The sequence below is a fragment of the Lactuca sativa genome, chromosome 1 (assembly GCF_002870075.4).
Source record: "Lactuca sativa cultivar Salinas chromosome 1, Lsat_Salinas_v11, whole genome shotgun sequence".
NCBI lineage: Eukaryota > Viridiplantae > Streptophyta > Magnoliopsida > Asterales > Asteraceae > Lactuca > Lactuca sativa.
The window spans coordinates 47,619,603-47,638,731 of record NC_056623.2 but is presented as its reverse complement, the minus strand read 5'-3'; the positions used below and the strand labels follow the sequence as shown (position 1 = coordinate 47,638,731).

Below are 19,129 nucleotides of genomic sequence, written 5' to 3'. Positions count from 1 at the left end.
TCCGGAATTCAAGTGTAGTTGCAAGACTTTCTATGTGACTTCATTGGTGCTCAAAATATCATCACCCGTTTGCATAAATCAACATAAGCAACATAACATAACTTAAACGAGTAAAATTGTCCACAACAAGCTATATAATTTGAAATTATAAAAAGAATGGAAATTATGCAAAAACTAATATAACATGCCTGAATTGCAAATATATAAAATCTAACATAAATATAATATATTAAATTATAATAGACACAAGATATTGTGAAAATGAGCAATAAAATACTAAAATGATGTATACAAATGAACTTATATCTGTCTAAGAGTCTAGGGTACTTTGTTGAGTAGAGCATTAGGTGGGTATAAGTAAACAAAGAGGATCCTATAAATTAACAAAACAATTGATATATTGATAACACATTTACAATTTGCATCATAAACCATTCAAACAACCATAATTAATTAGTGAAATAAAATATTCAACATATAACTACCCTTTTGACATATGGATTAAATGTGTGTACATTAAAAGAAATATCTTATGGACGTTATATGCAACTTCCTTTGTGGTTTTTCATCCACCCTCCTTTCTACGCTCTTGGCATTCTATTTCCTATTCAATATATTTTACCAACAGCTCTAGTTTACTAATTGAATAGAACTAAATATGCTCTTGAAAATAAACAATAATATATATAGACATACACACAGACGCACACTTCCAATCGTAAAGTAGTACATGGTAATAATTAAAAAAATCAAACAAGTTGGTGTCACTATGTCCAACTCCAACAACAAAAACCACACACTTTTATATCTTTTTGCTACCCTCCTGCTAACTTCTCTTGTCCTTGGAACTCATCGTTCACACTCCAACATTATCAAATCCTCGTGTGCCATCACCTTATACCCAGACATATGCTATTCTACACTCTCCTCCACCAGAAACCTTGCAACTAGAAAGGATGTAATCAAACTTGCTATCCATAAAACAAAAGAGATCATCCGAGAAAACTTCATCACCATAAAGAAGCTCATGGTCACTGTCAATCTCACCAAACGCGGCAAAATTGCACTCCATGACTGCTTAGAGATGATAGCTGGAACTCTTGAAGATCTCGACATGGTGATCCGAGACCTAGAGGCATATCCAAGCAACAAATCCCTTCAGGAACAAGCCAACGACCTCAAAACCCTCATGAGCACCACCATTACCAACAAGGAAACCTGCTTGGATGGCCTATCCCACGATGCAGCCTGTGAGCATTTGCGAAAATCAATTATTCATGGTCAGGATCTCGGGGGAAAGATGTGTAGCAATGTTCTTGCTATGATCACGGACATGACAAACATAGATATCATGGCCAACAAGCTGGCTGAGTCGAATGTACGAAAGCAAAAGGAGGAAAAGTTGATGAGGCAGCCGGAGTGGTTGTCTAGGAAAGACAGGAGATTATTGTGGGGGAAAGTAATGAGGCCAAACGTGATTGTGTCGAAGGATGGTAAGGGAAACTATACGACGGTGGCCGCAGCCGTGAAGGCAGCGCCATTCAGTAGCAAAAGCAGGTACGTGATAAAGATATTGGCAGGGGTGTATAGGGAGTATGTTGAAATTCCAAAAAACAAAACCAACTTAATGTTTATTGGGGCCAATAGAAATAACACAATTATTACTGGGAATATGAGCGTCGGCGGCGGCAGCACAACCTGGAAATCCGCAACCGTAGGTTAGTGTACGCAATCTTTGTGCATGTGTTTTTCTTGTTTTTGGTCGAATATCCTTGTGTTTTTAGAAATAACATAATATGTATATATATAGATTAATATTCATTTAGCTATATGATGTTTAATAGACCGCATTTTGATACAAAATCTACTTTTCCCACCTATAATTATTGAAGCATATAAAAGTTAAAATAAAAGATTTATTTTAAATTTATAAAAGTTTTTTATTTTCTCGTTAAACTTCAACGTAAACATTATGTCCAACTAGTTTTTTTTTTTTTTTTTTTTTTTTTTTTTTTTTTTTTTTTTTTTGAGTTTAATCCATTGAATGTAACATATTATTCAATCTCGTTTAATTTTTCCATTAAACTATATATTGTAAATGTTTTCATAAGTAAAAAGATACTTTAATTTATATAATCTTAATTCTTAAGTACCAATAATATTTTAGAAATCCAAAAATTTATACATCAAACTATATCTTTAGGGTATCCATAATCCATTGAATTCTATAGAGTTCAATGAATTATCACATCATTCATTAAATACCTATACAACAATACCAACAACCCATTAAACTCTTATTCAATCTTAATCATTACTTTATTCCTTCTATTAAACCATTCAATGATCGTTCAACTTTTTTATTCAACTTTACTTCATGTTATCACTGACACTCCATTTAGCTCTTATTCAATTCTAATCATCACCAAATTCAAATCTTATACTACTTGCATTGTGGATGCTCTTACCAACCAAGGTTGCATGTAGGCCTGTTGTAATTTTTAGCATAATCATGCATGGTTTTACCATAATAGTTATATGATGGAGTAATGAATTGTAGCATGCATATATATTGACGACAGCGGTTAATGGTAAAGGATTCTGGGCACGTGATATAACATTTCAAAATTCAGCCGGAGCTGCGTTGCATCAAGCTGTGGCACTACGTGTTAGTTCTGATTTATCGGCATTCTATAGATGTGGTATACTCGCATACCAAGATACCCTTTATGTCACCTCCGGCCGTCAGTTCTTCGTCAACTGCATGATTGTTGGCACTGTTGATTTTATTTTTGGTAATGCTGCAGCTGTCTTCCAGTTTTGTAAAATCCTCGCCCGTCGTCCTAATCCCCACCAAGGAAACATGCTCACTGCTCAAGGCCGAACTGATCCTCATCAAAACACTGGGCTCGTCATTCAGAAGTGCAAACTCGGTGCAACTTCTGATCTAGAACAAGTTAAAGCCGATTTTAAAACTTATCTTGGAAGGCCATGGAAGACCTATTCAAGAACGGTGATCATGGGATCGTTAATTAGTGATGTGATAGATCCTGCAGGATGGTCCCCTTGGAAAGGAACTTTCGCACTAGACACTTTGTATTATCGAGAGTACCAAAACACGGGACCTGGGGCTGATACGTCAAAGAGGGTAAAGTGGAAAGGTTGGGGTGTGATGAAGAATAAGATTGAGGCTATACCTTTCACTGTTGGAAGCTTCATCAATGGTTGGACTTGGTTACTATCCACTGGCTTTCCTGTCTGGCCTCTTTGGTAATGGTAAATGATATTTAGCTAATTATTACACCTCTAAACTTTGGGTCATGACAATTTCCTTAGTTTTCTTGTGATTTTTGTGGATCAAGCAAAAAGTTTGATATGCTAAGGAAGGAGTTTGTTAAACGGTCGATACCGTCAAACGGGAAATATAGTCATTTTTTCTGTTTTGTTTTTTTGATGATAGGTCATTGAAACATGTGAGATTCAAACTTGAGTCAACTTTATTTTGAAGTGTTTCATACAATAGGTGATGATCACTTGATAACCCGTCAAAATATAGTTATTTTAACTAGAAGCTTATTGATAAATAATAGATTCAAGAATAGAATTAGATAGGTTTATTGGATATGTAACCTTTAACCTTCAATTCCGTCTTATTTATTTTTAGCATTTTGTTCTTTGTTATTTGTAATAAAATTATTGGTGGGTAAAATTAGAATGTTATTGAGGATTCAAACGATCGACGTTTGGTGTTGAGTGTTATGTATTTCTTTGATAATTTATATTTATTATATCTCTGACATAGTAAAAGATAACTGGAAAGACAATACGATCTTCAATATCCACTCTAAAATTGTCAAAGGATAAGTTTCCAAATGTACTTCAAACAATCAAATGATTAGATTATAAAAAAAAAATATCGAATCATAAACAATATCAAAACCAAACGGGTTAATAGGGATAATGACTTAAAACGGTAATATATTTTTTGATTTGTACATATTCGGTCACTGAGTTTTTTTTTTCGTCCACATTTACCCCTTGAAATTGTTAAACTATATACATTCAGTCGTTATGATCAGTTACTCTAGGCTAGCCGGAAAAAATGACATAATATGGATATATATTTCTCATATTGTACACATTTAGTCCTTAATATTTTTTTATTTCAAAATAAGTCATTATTGTTTTTTGTACTCATTCAATACTTATGAATAATTTCTTTGGGTTTTTCTCACGACATCTTAATTACGTGAGACAATTATTAATGATGTGTTTGAGCTTGTTGATGCTTATGTCCATCGCGATCTCGACTACTTGGTTGAGTAGGTCTTGTGGTTTGGCTTAGGTCTTGTGTTCTGAATGTCGTAAATTTTTTATAGATATCAGATTTTAACGATCTTTATATCTACGTGTTCGTTTTTTGAGTCTACTATAATTTTCATTAACATTACTCCCGTTAAAATGTAATATAGTTTTACTTATGATTCTATAGAAGAAACATCCATACATGCACTCATAAAAAAACGTATGGATATAAAGAGCGTATGTAAAAATAGATTACTTTTTAACGGGAGTAATCTAAACGAAAGTTGTAGCAGAGTAAAATACGAACGCATAGACATAAAGATCGTTAAAATTTGAGATCGTATGAAGAATTTATCATGTTCAGAACACATGACCTAAGCAAACAAATAGTTGAAATCACGATGGACATCTGAATGAGTATGTCGTAAGAAAAACCTTAACAAATCATTCATAAATACTGAATGAGTATAAAAACAAAAAAATGATTTATTTTACAATTATATATATATATATATATATATATATATACACACACACACACACACACACACACACACACTCACTACTGGAAATATAGGTATCAACGACGGACATTTCCGTCGGAAATCCATCGCTAAAGGCCATCAGCGACAAATCAGGAAAGGAAAATGACCGACGAAAAAACCTGACTCGCTAATTGTAGCGACGAAATTAGCGAGGGATTGGGCAGTCACAAAAAAAGTTGAGATCAAGTAGATTCTGTCGTGGGTCCCTCGTTAATTGTCGTCACTAATTTGTCGCTATTACCAATAATTAAGCAATTTTTCTATATATTTAATAATAGTCTCTAATGTAATTAGCAATGGTGTATTAGATGTCGAACCTATCACAATTCCATACCCAAATGGCCAAATATCACAATGAAATTCAAAATTTACAAAGAAATACTAACCATGTTTATACCAAATTAAACATCAAGCCATATCATTCTATTAATAGCAATATACTTTCAACTTGAATAAAAAACTAGCAACATACTTTCAAATTGAATAATGAAACTATCAATAATTAATAGCAATGTACAATTTACACAATTGGTAAATGTTTTTGTTTCTATCCTTGTAATATATGAGAAATAATTATGCACTATCATTTTGATTATTTCAAAAGGGAGTAATAAAATGTTTTATTGTGATCAGAAGTTGCAGTTGCAAAGACCTAGTAAATATTCCTAAAATTAGAGATAGTATAAAAACTCTATACCAAAAAAGATAAAAATACATTTGGGAAATTTCAATACCATAAACATGCTTTTCCATCCACTTTTGACATAAGTGACAAGCCAGACGATCATATGCTAGTGGTTGTAAAAGGACAAAAAAACGTAAATGTTTTATATAGTAAAATCATAGGCTAAAAGCAATGAACATCATAAAGAGTAGGTTGAGCAAAACCGAACCCGAAAACCGAAAAACCGACAAAACGGAAACTGAAAAACCGAAACAGAAGCATAAACCGACGGTTTGGGTTTAGAATTTTCAAAAACCGTAATTTTCTGTTTGGGTTCGGTTTTTGGGTTTGGTAAAACCGAAAGAAACCGAACCGAATGTTGATATATTATATGTGTTATGTGAGTTATATATGTATATATAGGTAGTCCTGGGGCTATAAACACAAAACGAAGGATGCTCTAGTGGTTAATGCCTTAGGCAATTGTAGGAGATGGCGCAAGTTCGAAACCTACTAACCTCATTTTTCTCGATTTATTTTGCCAGCGACTTAACTCTATCCCACATCGCCCATTACTAAAACTTAATTCAACATTCGCTTCTATGTAAAATGGTCATCCACTTTCTTTCTACTATCTCGTGAGTCCCACATCACTAGTGATATGTAAATATCAGTTACCCTCACCGTTATATAGTTGATGAGTTGAGGGAAATTAAGAAATAAGTTTGAGATTTGGTTTCCATTATAAAACCGAAACCAAACCATGAAACCGAAGTTTAAAACCGATAAACCGAACCCATTGGTTTCGGTTTGGGTTGAAATTTTTAGAAACCGATCATTTTCGGGTTGGGTTCGGTTTTAGGTCAAAACCGACCCAAACCGACCCATGCACAACCCTAATAAATAGGTCTATATAAGGATATATTTATGTTTCTTTTTCACATTAAGAGCTTTAAAGATATAGTGTTTGATGAATATGCAATTGTATAACCAAACATTTTCATTTCAAAGGCAATAACATAGGACCTCCTACACTTTTATGTTACAAGATCTTCATAATCTGCAAAAAAAGCATGATTTAAAATCAATCTTAATTTTTGTAATCTAGTGGTGATATAGATGACATTCGGCATAAGTCGAGTATATTTCGATTCACAACATAATACAATATTACCATGTTCATAATATTTGCTACTACTAAAAGAATTGATGAAAGTTCATACCTTCTTTTTATGGGTTGAAATGTGATCACCAATATTCATGATAACTTACACCTATCATAGTGGGAAAAAAGCAGCATGCACTACCCTAAACATCCACTTGAGTTCTTCGGCAACTATATTGGCCTTCTTAGGCTTCAACAAGACTTGCTGTTGGCTTCCATACTCAGGGGCGGACCTAGGGGTGGTCCACGGTGGCACCGGAAACCACTAACTTTTCCGGCCGCAATGGAAAATTTTTCAAAAATTTTCAAAATTTTAATTTTTTCTACTACCGTGAAACCTTTAACTCCTCCATGCAACCCCTACTGTAAAATCCTGCGTCTGCCCCTGTCCATACTTTCTTGCTGGAATCATATACCCTAAACATCATAATTAAAGCAATAGCTACTTCGCGAATATATGACAACTTAATTTAGGGAACAAAATTATAAAGGATGAAAAGTTATAATCCAAAACGGAGCAAATATGAATAGCAGCACTACGTATATACCTAATAAACTACTTTGATGTCTTTCAAACTTGTAGGCAGGGGAAACATAACTACAGTTTCACGCACATCCTAAAAAATGCTTCCAGCTTTTCATTTAAATATATAGTTGAATGTTTGGTATATCAATCTGTTAGGTTATAAATTTAAGGATAAAAATGTAAATATTTTTCTAGATAGGGATTAGTAACAAAAGAATTACGTAATATTTGGGGTTGTTGTATACGATAACATATATGAACTTACCTTGAAATACTTATTTCATTCTCTTCTCATGGATTACTGAAGTTTCTGTTGGATTAGTGTCTAAGTCCATAACTATTTTGGTATGTACTTGACCCGATGGTGCATGGTCCTTTTGGGTTGCCTTCACCAAAGCAACTTGACTGGAGAAATAATAGAGAAAGAGGTTATTATGATTTATTAATATGTTATAAGAATAATATATTAAAGGAGAAATCATATTTGTTTAATTAGTATTGGTCAATGATTAATTAAGAATTAATTTTGTGATCAAATGTAATTAATTAAACTAGAGGGGCTGAATTGTAATTATGTGATAGTTACAAAATAGGGTAAGGATTATCCTAAGGATAGGTTGAACGAATTTAAGGTGATAAGACCTTAGAATTCGTCCATGATAAGGATTCAAGGCTTATCTTATAGGTTGCTTGGTGGGCAAGCAACTAGATAAGGATAAGGACTGAAACCCTATCTCTAGACCTATATAAACACCCCTTTGGCTCATGAATTCGTCCATACCTTCCCAAGGCTTCTTAGGGACGAATTCTTATACCTCTCCTCTCTCTCTTGCTTCTCCATTTGCTCTTGGTGTTTGTGAGCCATTAAAGGCACTACACTTGTGGTGCTTGATTTCAAGACTTTGGGTTTGAAGATTTAAGTTGTTATTACAATATAACAACAAGAGGTATGTAATCTAACCTTCTTGGTTAATTTCGAAAATAGCAATCATGATTAGGGTTTTATTATGTGTTCATAATGTTGTGTATCTAATAGTGAAAACATAGATCCAATGCTAGGGTTGCATGTACACATAGGATTGTTTGTATAAAACCCAACAGTTTCAACTCATAGTTCATCATTCTTGTTCATAAATCTTTTACACTTTTCCGCCTTCTGTCTCCATCACTGGTGATAGACTCCAACCGACACACCTTTACTTTGGATTCCTGTAACACTGAGCATAGTCAAAACCAAAACTAGATAACTTCAAAGACACATACAAACTCTACTTATTTCACCTCTTTCGAGTATGGCCAAAACAAACAAAAAAATAATTGAAAAAATGTAATATTTTTAACAACATTCAAGTAAAAGTATCAGACATAGATACCACACACTTGAGTGTCTTGATGATGGGGTGATGCGATTGCCAACAAAGACGTTAATTGTGGAGATCGAGAGAAATTGAAGTGTTAACGTCGTTGACCTGATGTCGTGAATCGGCGATGATGGGGATAGAGGCAGCCAGAATCAACAATAATGGGGGCAGGGGCGGTTGGAATCAACGATAATGGAGTTGGGGGAAGCCAGAGTCGATATTGGGGTGGGGATACCAAATGAAATTAGGTTAAGAATATGGATTTAGGAGGGAGGCATCGGGGGGAAAGAAAAAAATAGGAGGAAAGTGAAAATCAGTGAAAGAATGAGAGGGAATTGAAAATTAGTGAAACAAATGAGAGGGAACCGAAACTAGCGACCGAATTCAGCAAGAGATTTGTGAGGGATTTTTTCCGTTGCTGTTCACATCGCTAATCCTCTCTAATCCCTTGGTAAATTGCTAAATTTTTTGGAATAGATATCTTGATGTTTTATGTCGCTAATCCCTTGCAAATTTGTCACTGATTAGCTAGGGATTATTTCCCTTTTTGATTACGCTAATTGTAACATCCTAATCTTCAGGTATGAATTTAAAACTTTATATTTATATTTTCAGGGCAAAACGACGAGTTGGAAGGCTCCAACTCGTCATGTAGAGTATTTAATGCCCGCTTATCTTTCATTGTCTACTCGACGAGTTGGAAGACCCCAAATCAACGAGTTGAAGGCTGAACATGAAAACCCTAATTTTTAGAGTTTGCACCCTATTTAAAGGTCTTAACTCTCATTGTTGGCCTCCCTCGTCGCCTCCTTGTCCAGAGAAAACCCTAGTTCATGATTTTGCCCTCATTGTGTGTGTGTGTGTGATCTTGGAGAGTGATTTTTGGTGCTCTTTTGGAAGGAACAAGAAGCTTGAAGAAGTTAGATGAAGGGAGAGGTTGTAGATCCGGTGTATACTCTCTTGTGGCAAGCATTTTGAGCATGTCAAGTAGCCATGACTTCAAATCTGGACGTTTCATGGCCTCTTTTGACATAACGTTGTCATCTTTATCAAGTCTTGGTCTTCTTCCATGCCCTAAACCCCCTTATTATGCTATGTATGAGTGTTTTAGCCCTTTGATGCCATGCATGGATGTAAAGTTAGCAACTTTATGTGGTATCTCAGTCCCAGGGGAATAGATCTATAGTTTGGAGCATTAGACCCGCTTAGGAGATGGTTGAATGAGTTAAGACAAGGAAAACTTGACGAGTTGCTCTGCCAACTCGGTGAGTTGGCCCGGGGTTTCCTCGATCTTCTGGACACTATACGAACTCGACGAGTTGTCTTGACGACTCGACGAGTTGACTCGGGTTTTCGCGGTTTTCTGAATTCTGAAGGAACTCGATAAGTCAGTAGATGTACTCGACGAGTTGGGTTTACATGGACTGTTTACCTTGACTGTTGACTTTGACTTTGACCATGGTCGACCAAGTTTGACTTTAAGAGTATTTTTACGAATTCGGTATTTTGATGGAGTTAGTCACATGGTGGTTGTAGGCGGTTGAGTTCGGGGCTGTGATTCGAGAGTTGGATCTTGTCAGTCAATGCTACTTGTGAGGTTAGTTTTCCTCACTATACTTACAGGTTCAAAGGCACCAAGGCCGACCCTTTTGGATTGTTATCTTAGTTATCGTATGATGCTATGTGTAGTGATCTGTTAGATCCGTATCCTAGTGTATAGGATGATGCTCTGATTGATGATCTGTTAGGCATGTATGATTATTGTATGTGCTAGCTAGCGTTTGATATCTATGTGATTATTGTGTGATTACGGTGGGTTGAGGTGTTCCTGCTTTGTGCTCTAGGCCAACAAACCCAGGGCGGCCCGGATAGACTGAATGCACATCGGGGCGTACCAGGACGAAGGTTCGGAGAACGGTCCAGATAGGCTAAAGGCTAGATGAGGCGGTCCAGACATGCTGAAGGTTCTTAGAGTAGGCCAGATAGACTAAAGGCCCGGTGAGGCGGTCCAGTCATCCTGAAGACTCTATATGCATACTGTTTATTTATGATATTGTTATTGGAACCTGAAAGTGAACCTCTAGCAATCCTAAGTCCAAGCTCCGAAGTATTTACATTCCGGAGTAGATGTTCCGGAGTCGATGATGAAGAGTGGTTCGGAATCTGTCCGGACCAGGTAAGAAGAAGATGTGAAGACTGAAGACATTCCGGAATGACTCTCATGTCCAGAATGGATGCTGATCCGGAGCAACTCTATTTTGTCTCAGTGCATTTATTATATTTGTCTTTGTATTGATGTAACGTTTCATAGGACTTAGTCTTTTGTTGTATTTAGACAATCAGAATGTCAGAAACATCTCTATTGTCCAGTCCTATGTAAGCACTCTAGTTAATTCGTTGTAACCTTCACTCCTATTTATAGGAGCATTCAATACAATTCAACTACGGATATTTCATTCAACTTTTGGCACTTTGCTACGTTTTCTCAAACTTCTTTCAAACATTCTTCTTGTTCTTCATTTATTAACTTTAACTTGATAATTTTCTTTCATTCTTCATTTAATGACTTGATCATTTGTTGAATATATTATCTAAGATTTGACTGGTCTTTCCAGGCTTGACTTGAACATTTATTAGCAAGCATACTTTGATCTTAAGCATTCACTCAAGGTTTGAGTTTTCAAACCTTGTCCCTGCGCATCAATCTTATTCTCACAATTGGTATCAGAGCTTGAGTGGTTATCCTTTGAATCCATAAGATCAGATTATAGTTGGTTTGAAATCACCTTGGTATTTCAACCATTTCTGTGATAAGGATAAAAGTTCTTCTATATATCAATTTAGCTTGAAGATATCTTAACTTCAATGGTTGCTTCTAATCCTCAGCAAATAATTTTAATGCAAATCGCAAATAGTGTGGGTGTCCCTACACGTTCCCTATTACTAGTTATAGAAGAATATGATCATTGGAAATTTAGACTGGAAAGGTTTTTACTTTCCAAAGATAAAGGTGAAGAAATCTGGAGATCCATCAAAGAAGGTCCACATGTTCCTGTAAGAAAAGTTGTAAGAGATGCAGCTGCCCAACTCATGCGTGAAGATGAAAATCGCCCAGCTCCTCTAACTGTAGATGATATCGAGAAGCTGCATGCTGACCAAGTTGCTTTCTAAGAAATGGTGTTTGGTGTTCCTCCTTCACTCTTCGAGCACATCAAGCTGTGCAAATCAGCCAAATAGATTTGGGATACTCTTTAGGATCTGATTGAAGGTTCGGAAAATATGAAAGACCAGCGCCTCACCTCAGTTGTCAACGACTTTGACACCTTCACTACCACTCCTAGTGAATCAGTGGGCTCAGCCTCCAACCGTTATTGCATAGTGGTAAACAAAATGACTGCTCATGGGATTGTACGAACTCCTTTAGATTATAACCTCAAATTCATAAACAGTCTCGGCAAAGGATGCGGAAATGTAAAATCTTGTCTTCAAAGCAATGGTTCCTTGAAAAAGTTGAAGCTCTATTAACTCTTTGATGAACTTCAAGGACATGAGTCCAATGTTGCTCCAACCATAAGGGAAATCTCTAGAGGTCCTCTTTCTCTTGTCAGTTCTTTCGAATCAACCATTCCGAACTCATCTACCTCGGATCCCTTCAAACCCATTGTTCCATTCGTTCAAACATCCACACCCATCTTAGCTACACAAGTCTATCCTATTGATGATTATGAAGCCATGGACTCTGAACTCCGTTTCCAAAAGGAGTTCTCTCTACTCTAAATGAAGTACAAACGTCCTTTCAGTCCTTCTTACAAACCATACCAAAACCGATTCCATACTCCTCACCAAAAAAATACTCAACCATACTCAGCTCCGGAACCTAAATCATCTTCAGAAAATCCTCCTGCATACAAACCGAACCTATTTAAGCCAAACTCTACTTCGGAACCTTCTCAGATTTCCAAATCCGACAAACCAAAAATTGTTTGTCATAAGTGTGGACATGCAAACCATTTTGCTAAAGATTGCCTGGCTGATGCTCCACAGAAACCAAAAATCAAGGATTCTGCATACTACGTCCAAAAAGCTCAAGAGATGGCTGAAAGCAAAAAAGCCTTTGTTACAACGGTTTCAAGAGATGTTGAAGGATATTGGTCATCCGGGGATGATGATGATGACATGGTAACTGTTAGGAATATGTGTCTGATGGCAAGACAAACTGTTGGATGTGATGAAGGGTATTGGTCTTCTGGGTCAGAAGATGAAGATGATATTGTTGAACCTCACTATTGCTACATGGCTACCAACGATCCACCAGGTTGAAGCATCGTTCAGCAGGTAAAATCCATGATCTCTAATAATAATTTTAATTTGTCTCTTTGTGAACCTTATCTGACCCAAATTTAAACAGATATGAACACCATCTATAAAGCCTATGAATCTGCAATAGACGCGAGTGAGAAGAAGGAGTGTGAGTTAAATCGTCTTAGGTTACGTTTCGAGGATAAAAAATTGAAAATCGAGTCTTTAGAGCGTGAACTTGTAATGTCAAATGATGAATGTATCATTTTGAAAGATAAATGTGAAATCACATATTCCGAATGAAATGTTTTGATTTTTGATAACAAACGTCTTAATGCTAAGATAGATGTGTTGCATAATTCTGTAGACATGCTTGAAATGGACATTCGGATGACTCATAATTTTCGTTATCCATGGTCTAAAGCACCTGGTCTCGTAAGCGAGTTTTCGAAACCAATTGCTAGTCCCCTGAAGGAATTGCAAAATATGACATTCATGGGAGAGGTTCCGAACATCAAACATTCTGATACCCCTGTCTCTCCCTTGTCACCACTTCCGGAGACTACAAACCATTTTGAGTCCCTAATTCCTGAGTTCAAACCAATTGTTGTCAAGAGTCCTGATTCCACGCAAATTCCGCCTATGACAAACCTGGACCTGAATTGGACCACTGAATTTCATTATAGTCTTCCAAATTGCATAGACTATGTTCCTAGAAGTAATCATACAAACAACTGTGTAGTTGAAGAAATTCCTTCCCTGACAATTGAAACTGATACCTCTGAGTTTGTATGGGCATCCTTGGATGATAAAGTTGAAAAATCAAGATGTGTCTCCTTTAATTCTTGCGAATCGGATTCCTTAGTTGTCTCAAAAACTAAGTTGGTTCCCATTACTCCTGAGTTTAGTAATCCATCCGCAGGACAAACCTCAAAATCCTTGTCTCGCACTAAGAGAAAACCAATGCTGAATAGGAAGGATATTGTAGATCCCAAAGTAGAAGCTCGAAATGCACATAAGAAGGAAGTTAAGACTAGACATAATTCCAGGTTCATTGAAAACTCCAAACCAAGTGTATCCCGAAACTCTCATGCCTCAACTCATAGTCAAAACTCCTTTTCTCCCACTGAGATCCTCAAAAGACCTTCCGAATCTCCTAGTCGTGTAGAACCCAAGAAAGTAGACAATTCTACTCGGTCTAAATCTCATGTGAATGTCACAACAGTCCAAAACACCTCTTCTCGGACTGTTTCATCTGTTTTTATTGCAAAATATGATGGCACATTTTTTAAACCAAATCTTTCAAAAACCAATGTGTCATCAAGCAAATCCACAAATCTAGAGAAAACATCTTTTTCAAAATCTTCAAAGAATTTTTTTGTGTGGAAAGTCAAAAATCCCATTGATGAAAAACCAACTTCGGAGGTTACAAATGTTACCAACACTCCGGAAGTCAAAGGTCCGAAGAAGACAGTTCAGATCCCTCAAGTCATTGAATATGACTACTTGATAGATGAAAAGACATTGGCCTTCTGTTTGTTTCCAAAGAATTCAAAGAATACCACCCAGAAACACAAAGTTGTTCCTAAGTCACAATCAAAGTCCAAAGCCCGTGCCTATGTCCCAAAGCCTAATTCGGAGCCTAAAAACTCCATTACTCACTAATTTTGCAGACACTTTGTGCTTCGGAGCAAGAAACAATATGGTATATTGATAGTGCTTGCTCCGTGCACATGACGGGGTAGAAAGATTTTCTATGAGATCTAAAGCTTTCTCCAAATGTTGGTTATGTGACATATGGCAACAATTCCAAATCTCAAATACGTGGTTATGGGATCCTTACCAATGGAAACTTCTCTATCTCAAATGTGGCTTATGTAGCTGATTTGAAACATAATTTGATAAGTTTTGCTCAACTCATTGATTCAAATTGACGTGTGGAATTTTACAAGAAGTACAGCTACGTAATGAATGAAGACCGAAAAGAGTGTTTAATCAAGTGGGTTCGCAACAAGAACATGTACCCGCTCGACATCAACATGATTATTGGCAAAACGCAACTCTGCCTTCTTACCAAAGTTGTTCCTGACGTCAGTTGGTTATGGCACCGAAGGCTCGCTCATCTAAATTTTTGGTACATGAATGATCTCGTATCAGGAAAAATGCTGAGAGGTTTACCTCTTCTCAAATTCGAAAATGATCACTTATGTGCTTCTTGTGAGTGTGGTAAGCAATTGAAGAAGGGTCATCCTGTTATCATCGAAAAATCCATTTCGGAACCATTGGAGCTTCTACACATTAATCTTTGTGGACCATCCACGGTAGAAAGTCTTCATCATAAGAAGTACATTCTTTTGATTGTTGATGATTTTACTCGGTTCACTTGGGTCTTCTTCCTAAGGATGAAATCCGAAACAGCCTCTGAGCTCATTAATTTTATCAAAGGAATGGAAGTTCTTATCAACCTCCAGTTAGGAGAATCCGAAGTGATAATGGATCGGAATTCACTAATTCCACCATTGAGAAATTTCTCATAGAAAAAGGAATTGACCACAACTTCTCAGCTCCTTATACCCCAGAACAAAACGGTGTTGTCGAAAGACGTAATAGAACTCTCGTTGAAGCTGCTTGATCCATGCTGAACTTCACAAATCTACCACTCTACCTTTGGGCTGAAGCCGTGTCTACTGCCTGTTTCACTCAAAATCGAAGTATCATCAATCGACACCTCATCATGACACGGTATGAAGCAATGAATGGTAGGAAGCCAACAAACTCATTTTTGCATGTTTTCGGATGCAGGTGCTTCATCAAGAACAACCATGATCAGCTTACCAAGTTCCAACCTAAAGCTGATGAAGCCATCTTCCATGGGTACTCCTCAAAATCGAAAGCTTACAGAGTTCTTAACCGGAGAACTCGTGTTCTGGAAGAAAGCTTTGACGTTACTTTCGATGACAGCTTCGTTCGGAATTCTGGCCCAACTCACATTACAACTTACATTATGGAGTCCAATGCTCCTCCGCCAAGATGTCCAAACCCTCAAACAATTCTTGAAGTTGACTTTGAAACTCTCTTTGGTCCTTCTGAAACAGCTCTCGGAATCCCGATCAAGACCAAATCTCATTCCAATCCCTACTTCGGAAGCACCCATCTCGCATAATGTCACCGGTCCGATCCCAAGCGTCCCTCTATTTGATTCCGAACCATTTCAACCTTCTCAGGTTGAGGGGGAGAATGCTCATCCCTCTCTTGAATCAAATGTGGACGGCTTCCAAGATGCAGCTGCTGATTTCGATGACTCTAATCCTCTCAACAATGATGAAAATGAAAACTTCTTTTAGTTCCCATCTGATGATGATGTCAATATCTCTGGTTCAGAAGTTCATGGGGAGCATCATCCTCACATTCAAATCATTCAGGGGGAGAAAATTAATTCCACTGTTGATATAGGATTGACGGCTACACAAGAACTCCCATGATTACATGTTTGGACAAAGGATCATCCTCCGAACCAAGTAATCGGTAACCCCAATGCTGGTGTACAGACTCGTTCTGCTACTAGTATCCAAAATGAATGTCATATGTCAGCATTAATATCCATGGTTGAACCCAAATCCATCAAGGAAGCGTTGGAGCATGCTGACTGGATTACAGCCATACAAGAAGAACTGGCAGAATTTGACCAAAATGAAGGTTGGACTCTTGTGCCTCCTCCTCCGAATCATCCTATTGTCGGTACGAGATGGGTATTTAACAACAAGTTAGATGATGCAGGAGTTATTATTCGAAATAAAGCAAGGTTGGTGGCAAAATGATTTACACAGATCGAAGGGCTCGACTACGATGAGACCTTTGCTCCTGCTGCACGTCTTGTAGCCATCATAATCTTTCTTGCTTATGATGTTCATAAAGGCTTCAAAGTTTACCAAATGGATGTTAAGAGTGCTTTTCTTAATGGTGAACTTGACACTAAAGTGTATCTTCAACAGCCCCCCGGTTTTGTTAATCTCTCATTTCCGAACTATTGTTACAAACTCCAGAAGGCTATCTACGGACTCAAGCAGGCTCCTCGGGCATGATACGAAACACTCATTGATTTTCTCAAACGCTCCGGTTTTCAAAGAGGAATTCTAGATCCCACTCTATCTCGAAGATCAAATGGAAAGCATCTACGGATTCATCTATGGTTGTTGACTTTGCTAAATTGATGATCAATCAATTCCAAATGAGCATGAATCGGGAGTTAACCTTCTTTCTTGGCTTTCAAGTCAAACAGACTAACATAGGAATCTTCATTCACCAAGAGAAGTACATTTTGAAACTCCTCAAGAAATACTCAATGGACACCTGTGCCTCAGCCAAGGTACCAATGGGCTTCGGACACAAGATCTTTGCCGACCCTTCAAGTGTTTCAGTTGACGTAAAGATATATCGCGAAATGATTGGATCCCTACTCTATCTCACAGCAAGTTGTCTGGATATCATGTTCTCAACATGTTTATGTGCCAGATTTCAAGTCAACCCAAAGATGTCTCATCTGTTGGCTGTGAAACAAATCTTCCTACACCTTAAAGGCACAAAAAGTCTTAGAATCTGGTACCCGACAAATGAAAGCTTCCTTCTTCAAGCATATTCAGATTCGAACTACGGTGGTCTTCAAATTGATAGAAAAAGCACTTCAAGTGGCTGTCAATTCTTAGGTGGTCATTTGGTCAGCTGGTCATCCAAGAAACAAATATGCATTGCACTCTCTACAGCTGAAGTTGAATACATTGCTGCTGCCAGCTGTACATCTTAGGTTCTGTGGATGAAATCTCAACTCTTGGATTATGGTTACTGCTTTCAATGTATTCCTATCTATTGTGATTCTGAAAGTGACATTGTGATTTCCCACAATCCAATTCAACACTCAATGACTAAGCACATTAATATAAGGTACCATTTCATAAAATATCACGTACTTAATGGTAACATTGAACTCATTTTTGTTCCATCTGACGATGAGATTGCTGATGTCTTTACCACGTACCAAGGCGTTAGACGAAACCATATTCAATGGTTTTCTGAAGAAGATGAGTATGATGATACCAGATCCTCAGTTCTTTCAAGAGACTTGTTCTCTTTGATAGACGTATTTGAAAGAAATCTAGTTCCGATCTCAAAATCCTTTCATCTCGGAACTACTTTCTCTCGGAATACATAGGATCATTTTACTTGTCTTTATTTCTGACCATCACTTGAGTTTTTAAGTTGTACAGTTCGTCCTGATTGATTGTTATTCTAAGTCCACATTGTCATTGTATTCGATTGTCATCTCGGAATATACTTCATAATGGCATCCCGGAATTCCACTCCGGAAAGGTATTGCATTCTTTTCTTCGGAATTTCAAAATTCACTCCGGAAGTTTTCTAAAATCTCACTCCGGAATGCTTTCTAAACCGCATTCCGGAAGCTTTTTCAAATTCACTCCGGAATTTCTTGAAAATCACTATTCCGGAATTTCTACTCCGGAATCACCAACCTTTTCGAACCAAACTGAATTTTTGTTCCGAAATCACAAACCTTTACCGGAAGCACACTAAATTTTTTGACTCTGGAATCAAAACTCTATACATATTATTTCTCATTCCGGACCTCTTTTCAAAACAAGCATGTTCCGGAACACAAATCTTTACCCTCTGGATCACACTCTGTCCGGAACAGCTCATCCGAAAAGTCCAAAGGATAATAAGGTGAAACTTTTTTCTTTCAACGGTTACTTTCTAGGAAAATCCTTATCCTATCTTCCTCGATTCTTGTGACATGATTGCAGGCCCCTATAAAAGTAGCCATCGAATCGCCGATTGAGTTTTCCATTCTTAGCCACAAACAACCTTACCTTTCACCTCCCATGTCATCTCAGCCCCCTGAAACCTCTTTATCATTTAATGTGACCTGTTTCTCTTTTGGATCCTCATCATTACCTTACCGACCCGACCCACTTTCCTTACCTATATATACCAATCAAAACCCCCTTTGATCTCTTTACGTGCCTAATACTATCAAACCCTTGATTTCTCTCTGTGTTCTTTGTGTTCTTCGAGCATTCATCTTCTACAAAAATGGCGTCTCCACAAAAACCCACTCAAACTGCCTCAACCCCAAAGAAATCCATTGCAAGAAAGAAATCAACCAAAGGTTCCAAGGGTTCATCATCTCATGCCGATCAAGAACTTTTTCTTAGAGATACCACTCAACTGTTTTCTTTAAATCCCATGGAT

General features: G+C 37.2%; 2 protein-coding genes across 2 annotated transcripts; both read left to right on the top strand.

Moving 5' to 3' along the window:
• The first annotated feature begins 730 nt into the window (after positions 1-730).
• Positions 731-11,737, top strand: LOC111908672 (pectinesterase 3). The gene is made up of 4 exons (XM_023904479.1): positions 731-1,718; positions 2,583-3,270; positions 3,461-3,473; positions 11,411-11,737. Exons 1-4 carry the CDS (start codon positions 731-733, stop codon positions 11,735-11,737), a joined length of 2,016 nt encoding a protein of 671 aa, XP_023760247.1.
• A 4,730-nt stretch (positions 11,738-16,467) lies between these two features.
• Positions 16,468-17,666, top strand: LOC111908659 (uncharacterized mitochondrial protein AtMg00810-like). Its single transcript, XM_023904474.1, has 2 exons — positions 16,468-16,667; positions 17,378-17,666. The coding sequence occupies exons 1-2, from the start codon at positions 16,468-16,470 to the stop codon at positions 17,664-17,666; spliced, it is 489 nt and encodes a 162-aa protein (XP_023760242.1).
• Positions 17,667-19,129: the final 1,463 nt, after the last annotated feature.

Bases quoted from the DNA above. Each gene is read 5' to 3' on its own strand.
- LOC111908672 (XM_023904479.1), top strand. From the start codon at position 731: ATGGTAATAATTAAAAAAATCAAACAAGTTGGTGTCACTATGTCCAAC. The intron at 1,719-2,582 runs GTTAGTGTACGC...TATTGACGACAG, and splicing joins CTGGAAATCCGCAACCGTAG to CGGTTAATGGTAAAGGATTC.
- LOC111908659 (XM_023904474.1), top strand. From the start codon at position 16,468: ATGGTTGAACCCAAATCCATCAAGGAAGCGTTGGAGCATGCTGACTGG. The intron at 16,668-17,377 runs GTTGGTGGCAAA...TTTATGTGCCAG, and splicing joins ATTATTCGAAATAAAGCAAG to ATTTCAAGTCAACCCAAAGA.